The sequence below is a fragment of the Centroberyx gerrardi genome, chromosome 7, assembly GCF_048128805.1.
Source record: "Centroberyx gerrardi isolate f3 chromosome 7, fCenGer3.hap1.cur.20231027, whole genome shotgun sequence".
NCBI classification, from domain to species: Eukaryota; Metazoa; Chordata; class Actinopteri; order Beryciformes; family Berycidae; genus Centroberyx; species Centroberyx gerrardi.
In genome coordinates, this window is record NC_136003.1 from 17,054,455 (window position 1) to 17,064,984 (window position 10,530).

At 42.7% G+C, this 10,530-nt stretch overlaps 1 protein-coding gene across 1 annotated transcript; it reads right to left on the reverse strand.

Annotated features, from left to right (window-relative positions):
• cbx4 (chromobox homolog 4 (Pc class homolog, Drosophila)) lies at positions 1–7,510 on the reverse strand. Its single transcript, XM_071921216.2, has 5 exons — positions 7,262–7,510; positions 7,123–7,166; positions 6,338–6,403; positions 4,269–4,335; positions 1–3,150 (listed from the first exon to the last, which is right to left on the reverse strand). The coding sequence occupies exons 1-5, from the start codon at positions 7,328–7,330 to the stop codon at positions 1,723–1,725; spliced, it is 1,674 nt and encodes a 557-aa protein (XP_071777317.1). The 5' UTR covers positions 7,331–7,510; the 3' UTR covers positions 1–1,722.
• Between the last annotated feature and the right edge of the window lie 3,020 nt (positions 7,511–10,530).

A 10,530-nucleotide genomic window follows, 5' to 3' on the forward strand; every position in this document is an offset into this window, starting at 1 on the left:
TAAAAGGTCAGTTCGCTTTCTTTATTGTGAAACATACCATCCAGTAAGCTGTGCTGACAGCATCGAGTCCACCAAGTCCGTACAGAACATACTGTATAACAATCATTTTGACTGAACCAAGTGCAAGAAAGAATGAACAAAACATAGCGAAAGAATAGACAAAAAAAGTAGCAAACGGACTCAAAAACGTCTTTCAAAAAGGACAAACTGTTCATCGGAATCATTTGCAGCTTCTGATGCAGAGGACATATTGTAATTGTTTTGAACAACAAATTAAATGTCAATAAATATGCACTTTTCATCTTCATTATTATAGATGCTTATTGTAGCATTCTTACTGGCTTTGCATTAAGTGTGCGTAAAAGGCAATTTAGACTCAAATGTAGGTTACATCCAACAGGTTTTCAAAGACAAAAGTACTGTGACATTTGAATTTTCAGCAGCATTATCAAAATAGCTTGCACTCATTGGATTGCATGAAACAGGATACAAAAGCCAGCCTCGCAACTCACATCAAATCTGTACAACATGACTAGTAACCCTGGTAGCTTGGTCTAAAACATGTAGCAGTCACATATATTCTTCAGATCATACAATAAGCTTCAATAGCAAAATGAGATGAATATTGCTAATCTGTGTGACATTAAGACACTCCTAAAAAAGACTAGCATAGATATTTTAAAGTAATGCCAGCAATATGTGAGGTCAACAGCAATGTAATAAATCACAACCTAATTATGGTAAGAATCAATAAGTCATCTTAATGGGAAAGTGACATGGTTGATAAATGAAACTCCTAGCTCGGTTTTTGATAGATCTTATCCTTAATGGGTACTGACCTTTGAAAATGTCACACTTTATTCCCTAAATGTTTACTAAAGGTAAAAAAGTGCAATACAGCAATAGATAGGGGTGCGATAGCATATCCACCGAGGCCTTTGTTGCATCTCAAGGGCAAGACAAGAAGTTGACAAAAGAAATATAGGGGAAATTGCTTGCAGGTTGTTGACACAGCCAAGTGCAGCCAACTGTTGTCATTGGGTGTTTACACCATGTTCTGTTGCCTTGGGTGCCAGATGCACCTAGTTTTTACATTTGCATTTCATGGCCATTAACTTCTCTTCAACAAAGCCACAAACAAAACATCAAATGGAATATGCCAATTCAGACTGAGGGGACCTGACTGGAGTAGATTGTGAAGCAATGAAATAAAACCTGTGGAGAACAGATGTTTCTCCACAAGCAGAGTACATGATACAAATCAACGTATGCACAGGCAAATGCAATTAAGTGCTTTCAATTTGATCTTTGATCACCGTACACTCAACAAGTTCTTCTCTACCTTCTATTAGGACCAAAATAACTGATATTATTAAATACAAAATATGTATAAACCTTCATACATCTCAGGCTATAAGTTTGGTACTGGTATGAAACAACGGCAAAAGGTATTCCATGAAGTTCCATATGACAAATATACGGATATTTTTCTAGTGGTATACATCCACCTGAATGCAGTCACTCAAATCCTCGAGGGCACTTTCTTGGCTACAACATCACAGAGGAGTTACAGTATAAAACATTATAAGAAACATATTGAATTTGAATGATAAATTATAAATTTCCATATATACAAAATTCTCATATGTTTTTACATATGCACATATTGACAGCGTCTTCCAATCGGTCACTAGTACTCCCATTTGACAAAACAAGGGCTTGTTAGAAAGAAACATATTCCTTGAAGGTGACAGTGAGACTGTTTGTTGTGATATCAGTGATTATAATATTTCCCATGAAAGGTGAGATTTTTTGAACAGGCTCTTCCTTAGTCTTTTCTGTTGATTTCTCTGGATCCTCTGTCACAGGAGCTGGATCTGTAATGACAGGCTCAGGCTCTGGTTCCAGTTCTGGTTGTATTTCTGGCTCCGTCTGCTTCTTGGTCTTTGGACAGCTAAGATCCATAGGCTCCTCTTGGCTGCTAGAGTCCGTAACGTCATATGTACATGCACTGCTCTGGCGTGGCCCGCTACAGTGGAGGTCCATAGGTTTGTCCTGAGGTGGAGTCACCACAGTACTCGGGACACTGAAGCTTCTGGAACTGAGGAAAGTTTTGGAAACACTCCTGTCCTCCACCGGCTCTGAGAGCTTACGCTTGCGGTCGTTGGGGAAAGAGGGGATCCTGATCTGGTCAATGGCTATAGTGGTTGGGATATTTGTGTCCATAGCCCAGGATGTTGGAAGCGGGCTAGCGGTTAGCTGTAGGGGTAGGTCATCCGGCAAATCAGCCTGACCGCGAGCCACTTCTGTGTTGTATTCCTCTGCCGTGCTCGGCGAAGGTTTGGAGAAATGTCTGTCCTTCGGAGAACACTTTTTGGGATGCTCTGCGGCAGGGGGGGAACTGCCATTGCAGATCTCTTTGGGGACACCGTTCTCTAGGTGCAACTGCTCCACCATTTTGGTTCTGTGCGATGGATTGTTTTCTGATGGTTTGGTGTGTTGGGGTTTCTCTTCACCCGATGATTCCCCATGTTTACCCTTTGCCCCATGTACCTTGTTACTGTCCATATACTTGCTCATGACAATCACGATACGGCCATTCTTGTTTTTGTTCTTGATTATCTTCATCTTGCTACTAATAGCACTAGGGAGGGTTGCGTCTTTAGGATTGGGCTTGAGGGCATGTTCACTCTCCGCCTCCTTAACACTAGTTGTCGGTTTCCGTACCTCTACTGCCAGCTCTTTGACTTTGCTCAAGCAGCCGGTGTCTTTGTCACGGACCCATTTCTGCTGCAGTGCCAGTGGTAAGTTCCAGCCAGGATTGGCTGGTTTACTGGCTGATTCTTGAACCTTGACCACCTCTTTGAGTCTAGAAGCCTGTGCATCATACATATTGGGATCAGGCTCATAGTGGTGGTGCTTCTTGCTGTTCAGCTGGTAGATGAACTTCTTCTTGCCATTGGCTAGCTGGTCTGGAGGGACCTCCTGGCTGCTGGGCTGGTATTGATGGTGCTTCTTGCTGTTCAGCTGGTACTGTTGAGGCTGGGAGCGCTGCACCTGGATGGGATCTGTCCTGAGGCAGCCTTCTGCATCCTGGGATGTCTCCTCGAAACCTGCAGGAATACTCGATCTTCGGGCAAATGAGGGCACCTGAAAGAAGAGAGACAACACAAGCTTAATATTTCAACCATTTGCATCTTCATCTCATTCTCAGCATAAGAAATGCATAAATAATAATAATTCTAGGGTCTCCTTAGGATATCAATTAATGTAAATAAATAAGTTAAAAATATTAGATGAAAATTAATGGGCACTGACATGAAATTTCACAGACATATAACATGCAAACAAGCACTTCAAATTCATATATAATTAATGACTACAGGATGTTGAAGCCTATTGACAATTCAAATAAGGTATCCAATCAGTGCTTAACTTATGACATCCCTCCCGCCATTTTGTTCCCTCCCCCTTCTGTACAGGCTGACCCTTTGGGCCATCAGAGGGGCACTGCAGCGGAACGCTCAAGAAGCTTTGGCTGTGACCTTAGGTCAGAGAAGTGCCACCAGACATGTCACGCTTTATCCCTGATTGCTGGCCACGTGTGACTCTGGCAGAACGGTATGGCTCTTAAGGAGTGACGCTGCATAGCAATCAGCTTTGAGTCTCTCAAAATATCTAATCACATTTGGCTCACAATATGGTCTTGTAAAATTCTGACCTAAGATAGTCAAAAGGAAGACAATGTGCTATTTTCAACCATATTTCTGTTGCCACTGCTTTGAATTACTGTTAGAACAACCTGTCTTGGGGAAAACATTTACAAACAGGAAATGGAAGACAACATATTCTCCCAGTACAGATTCACTTGGAGCAAAAAGAACATACGCTCTAGAATATGAAGCACTCTATTAAAAAAATGGGAAGCGGTGTTTTGCACACACAGCTATTTAGCATAAAAAATAATGAACATGCAGAGATAAAAATGAGTGCACTCAAGCAACACTTACATAACCTCAGGGAACAAACCCAGTTTCATGATGAGCCAGCTGGAAGACCTATCCTCTGTATCTTTCACTCTACCTCTCACAATGCAAATCCATAAATAACCACAACTATAATGACAGCATCTCTAAAACACCTGACAGTCCTCCCCTTTTGGCCTCTCAGAGAATACTGAAGTGAAACCTGCATCTCAACAAAAAATAAATACTTGGAAATACAGGAGAAGGTTTTCGCAGAAACTATGTGTTAGTGATAACATTTACCTGGACTAAAAGATGTTTTGGTTTCGGCCCTCGTTTACGATATCCCATCAGCTGCTCCTGTCTCTCTCTGTGAAAACAAAAGATGATATTTGCTTACAATGCTGAACAACAGCACACATACCTTCTATATACATCATTTGCAATACAATGAATTACTTTAATACAATTCAAAATCTAATAACATCCCATAGTAAATTACAGGTTTGACATTTCCAGTATTCGTTAATTTTCTTCTACCTATTCAAGGTCAAATGTGGAATTTTGATTTGGAAGACTAATGAAGGCCCACGTGTGACCTGCTGCAAAGCATTATGGTCCTTATTTGCATAGCTCTCTCCATGGTAATCGGCCCATTCCATATTCTCATTATCGGGGAGAAATTCAATTAAGGCTACAGCGGGGAGAATCTCTCCTTGTCTTTCAAACCTCCTCCCTCCTGCTGCAAACCCTTCCTCTTTTCTATGCTTTCCCTCACATTCAAATCCTAATTAGGGTCATGAGGTATGGATGAAATGGGATAAATACAACATTGTGGAATAGTTCTGGGATACATGCTGAGGTTGAAAATATGCACACCACAATGCCTTGTGGAACACAGCTTATGCCTAAGCACTCAAAAGTTTAGGTGATAAACATCCAACTGAAAACAAACATCTCTTGGCACATTGGAAAACAATTTTCATTGACTACAACATCCAATGGGAGGAGAGAGGGAAAGGTGTTATCCTAGCTGTAGTGAGTAGACCGTGCATTGGCCTGTCTCTGTGAAATATTGTTCCCCGATATAAACCTTGACTCATCATTGGCTCATAAATAACCAGCAGTCGGTGAAGGCCGGCTGCATGCATAATGGACCAGCTTACTCTGGGCCTTTTGCTACAGATGTTCAAGCTATCAGACCACAAATGGACACAATGCACGGTCTGCATCTTAACGCAATAATGTGTGTGATTTCAAACAAGAGACGTCCAACGGGGTGACCCCTATTTACAGAAGATTTGGCAATTACAGCCTCTCTTGTCGGATCCCCTCCCCCATCCTCTGGGAGCAGAGTCCACACACACACACAGAGCGCAGAGGCAGCACTCCATGACCATCAGCACAGAGCCAGAGACACATGCAGGCAGGCTGCTGGGGAATATGAGAGCGGCACACTGGAAACGCTGGAGAGCACTGGGCGTCAATTAGCATTTTCAAAAATGTGAATTCTTTTCACCAGCATTCATGTCTTACCCAGGCAGTCCCATGAGTGGACTGGTGGCCTACAGGGAGAGTATATCTCATAGGTCTCATGGGTCCAGCAACATACACAAAATACTGTTGTGACATGCCATAGGGCTAAAATGACAGAAGCATTTGTATTCATTAACAGCATGAACTCTTTGTGACATTTGCGATTATTTTACAGGCCACTAATTAGATTATGGACACACTGTCAGTCAATTAATGCCTGAACGGTTAGGAATTATGTTTCCATAACATCAAATGGTAATTAAAGAAAGAAAGGAAAGAAAAGATGTGTTGTTGATTGGTTAATAATCAGGTCTAATTGAGGCTGAATTCAGGCTTTCCAGTACAGTTTTCAACTGTTAAGACAGCAGCACCTACTGGGTCCTAGCAGCCCCACAGCAAATGAACTGGTGACTTTATGGACATGAAGAAAAAAATTGCAGTAGGTCCACAGGGGGAGGATAGCTTTCACAATTCTTTTCATGGTCCATCATGTAGACCCACCTTGTGAAATAAAGACTGCTACCTCGATTTTCTTTGGACCACTGCGTGATCATCTGAGCTATATGAGCTTGAGTAAACCCACGTGATATGATAATTTGTTAAAATTCACTTCATAAAGCATACATCCATGCACATTTGCACGTATCCAATCATTCCATATGCGTTAGGAATTCTCACAACGAGCCCTCAGACCTTTTCCTCAGGGGGACAGTCCTGTGTGATGGGGGGCGGGGGTTCAATAATAGAGTTACTACAGCGCCCCTCCTCCCATGCCCATATAAGGTCATGGATGAACTGGAGGCTGCGCGGCCATGTCCAAAGTTCACCTATCTCACCTGTTTTGAAACGCGACGAGAAGACGCGGGTCAAGGATGTTTTCCTCGGGTTCCCATGTGTTGTATCTGCAGAGAGAAGCAAACGACTGTTAGAAAGCTATCGCGAGAAAACTTCCTTTTTCTGATGACAAACATCTTGCCTTACAGGCCTATGCTCTTGTCCGTCTCATTCACACATTCCCTTTGATGCTGATCTTGCCCATTAGTGTGCAATCAATGTAGAGTGGACAGGTAAGTGCAGGCCTCCAAAAAATGTGTCCTTGTAAATGTGTGTTTTTTTCTCCAAGATGATTGAATTTAGAAGGAGAAGCCCATTTATAACAACTGTGAATCACATGCCCGCTACAGCAAATCAACCATGAGTACGTCCCGAGTGGAGCAAAATGTCAAAAAGGCTCTATGTGCTCTCCAAACGATCCTCTTGCACCGACTTACAGTCGGCCATTTTAGCACCACTGTCTCGTAAATTCGCTGGCAGAGCAGAAATAATTAAAACGGGATTACATGGCTGTGCCTACCCCCTTTCCTCGCATAAATTAGTGAAGGCATCCGCGGATACATTGAAACACATACCGACCGCGCTCTCCAAGCCTACACACACACACACACGCACACACACACACATACACATACACACACTGGCTCCAGTGAGCGCACGCCCTTGATGAATAGCATTTTTAAGGAACAACACTTGCTAATTGTTGCAGAATGTTCCCAATATTTCATGAAGGTAATAATCTATTCGAGACATTTTTTTTTTTAAAAATGAATGCATTCAGACTTACTTGGGAGACCAGCCTCGCCACTTGACCAGGTATTCTATCTTGCCCTGTAGCGGGGGGAGAACATTTGGTGAGGCTTATATAAAACGACAACATTTTAACGGACGGAGCGCTTTTGAAAATGTGCACACTCTCTCCTTACCTTGCGGATGCGCTTCTTCTCGATGCCCTCCACCGCAAAGACGTGCTCTCCGGCGGCAGGGAGCTCCATTCTCGCCTGAATCCGATCGCAGCGGACGGAGAGTGGGTGAAATGTTGGCTACGGTCCGTCGATGTGCCTTCCGCTCGGTGCGTCCTCTGCGCGCTTGGTAGTTTTCCAGTTGTATCCAAACCCAACTGTATTCCCTCCACCGCTCCTCTCTCCCTCGCTCGCTCTTGCACACTCTCTCTCTCTCTCTCTCTCTCTCTCTCTCTCTCCCTCCTTTGCACACTCCTGGCACTGAGCATAGAGATATTCACAGTAGTGTGGCTGCGAGCAGCTCTTTTCGTGCAATAGCTTCAGCTTGGTGCATGACGTCAGGACGAGGAGGGGGAGGTGGAGACCTTGCACAGAGGTTGGGGTTTATCCCTGCGTGTTGGACTGCATGAGGGATCTCTGGAAATTCAAATCAATCACTACGTTACCGTCATAGCCTATATACATAACATCGAACTGTGCTTTCGGAGTGTGTCAGTAGTTTAATTTGATAGTGACACACACACACACACACACACGCACACAGTTTGATGTAGCCACTATATTCAGTTGAGAAAAATCCAAAGTTTCAAAGCTTGAGTTTGATAGAATTTGCTTTTTTGCAAGGTTGTAATCAAAACTAATAGTCGAGCATCTTCCCAATGATATAATGTTATTGAAAATAGAGACGATGCATCTATCTAATTGAATATTAAAATAAGGCTATCTATTTTCAACGGCGTCGAGCAATTTTTATGGCGTGAAACCGCACCTGAGGGAACCGATTTTCCCTAAATAGACTAATAAATTTGCCAGCGCGCAGACATGTGCTGGAACCACACAGCAGTCGAAATTAGACAGCTGTAACTTGCAAACTGATACATTTTGGAGACTTGTATATCAATAAGTTGATGCTAAGAGTTTCTTTCAGAAAGCCTTGGAAGTGATAGGTGCTTTCGAAATCAGCAGCGTAATGTCACGAAACCTTCTTTTTGGCGCTATCACTGAGGTTGACGGGATGATGAGAGAGACTCCCCTCATTATTTCTGACCCCCTTAAAGCACTGCAGTTCTAAATGTGAAGAGGGAGGCTTATGGGTCGGTCTGGTAACGGCGCATTGCAAATATAGGTCACACACACTCTAATCGTCAAACCAGTGCCATGTCCTCTGGGCTCAACTGCCATTAATTTGACATACACCAGAGGGTTGGTGTGCAGCCTTTACCTGTGGCAACTCTAATGGTGAACTCATTCACTGCTAGAGCACTTCGCCTGTTTCCTTAAAATTAATATTATAGCCTATTATTGGTTATTGTATATGTCTATCTGCACCGTGACAATTAAAGCATTACAGTATAAACCACATCGCCACTGAGTCTGTACGTTGTGTAATGAATGTCATCCATATTTAGTCACTTAGGCTAATTTATGGGGACTTAATTAGATACGTAACACCAAACGCGCGTCCCGTGCGTAAAATACCTGTTTCTGTGCGTAAACAGGTGACCTGTTCAAAGATTGTCGACGCGATTTGTGAATGTGTGTTATATTATTCGCGTAAAAAGGGAATTAAACGAGCTAAAAATCGATGCATTTTTCGCTCCAAAAATAATTCAGCACCACAAGGGTTAAAGTGAAGCCTCTCGCAGAGCGGCAGCGGCCAGCCTATTAAATACAGGCACGATATATCTCTGCCCTGCCATATAAGGTAATGGACAGAAAGCACCGAAATATTACATTATACACTCATTAATTCCCGAGTTTGAGTCCTGAAATGCCTACAGGACGAGGTTAAGACTTGGTCGATTGCAAACATGCTCGATAAAAGCACTGAATTTTAGCCTTATTCCTGTTTTTTTCCTTTGCCCTTCAGCCGCGGTCAGGGAGCGCATACGCCCTGCTTCCCTAGCAACAGCATGAAAGGAGAGAGCGAGAGAGAGAGAGAGGGAGAGAGGGAGAGAGAGAGAGAGAGAGAGAGAGAGAGAGAGAGAGAGAGAGAGAGAGAGAATTTAACTTTGACTGTAGCAAATAACCAACAACCCTTGATAAAATGTCATATAGGAAGCAGCTCCCGTCCTCTCTATATTTTATTTTCTCTCTCAATGGATGTTTTGGAAACGAAATGCACAGTCAACAGCATAAGCGCAGGGCCGATAACATCATGTAGCAAATTTTGGAGGTGTAGGTTTTCACTGTCGGTGCTGTTCAGTCACCACCAGGTACCCCAAATATGAAATGTGTATTGTTTTTGTGCTGGTCTGCGTCAAGAGAGAGAGATCATTCATTTCATTCCATTTGCAATGCCTCTGACTCAGCTTGTCGGCGTTTTCTGATCAGAGCTCGATCACCTGCATCTACATTTGGTAATGCCTCGCAAATCAATAGACGCATCCATCTCATGGGCTTCAATAAGCTGAGAATAGAACACCATCACCAATAGGCAAAACGACGGATTCTTTATAAATTGGCAGCACAATACACATCAAATATGCATGTTTGAGGAACTGGGCACTCTCCTATTTCTCCTTTTTCTGCAGTACATTTCCCTGCCTTATCTCGTTTGAAAATGTTTGGTTAGGTGAGGAATCATGTGTTATCCTCGCTGGCCAACAGATCTATATTGTCAGAAGCACCTTAGTAACTGCTGATCCTCTTGGGAAGAATTGTTATCATTTACGGACCGAATCCATACGAGCAATCAATGCGACTGCACGTGTTACATATTTAGCCATGCTGTGTCTTTGCTCCAATTTAAACTTCTTCCTCATTTCTGAGAACATTTGCAGTGTCGCTCCCCTATCTGCACGTCCTCTCAGGAATGCGCTCAGGTGAGCTCAGGTCCCGTGCACTTGTTCACCCATGACTTTTACAATCAACTTACTCTAAATGCTGATAAAAGTCACTGACTGGAAGTCTGTGCACAATATACGATTGCCTGACAACCAAAAACAAAACTCCATAGGCCTATGCTAAATATATTAAAAGTAAAATAGGTAAAAAAATAAAAAACGACAGATGAAATGAACACGTATTTAACAGAGCATTGGCCGAAATTAAGTGGCGTTGAGTCTCAAACGGACTGAGAAATGGTTTTGAGAATTTATCTATCCCACAATTTGCTGTGTCTCAAATCCCAAGACAGCTGCAACATTTAGTTCTATCTAATGAACCTGAGACTATATGACAAAGTGTAGAAACTCATCTCACGCATTTATAATTTTTTTTCTCCCGTTCTT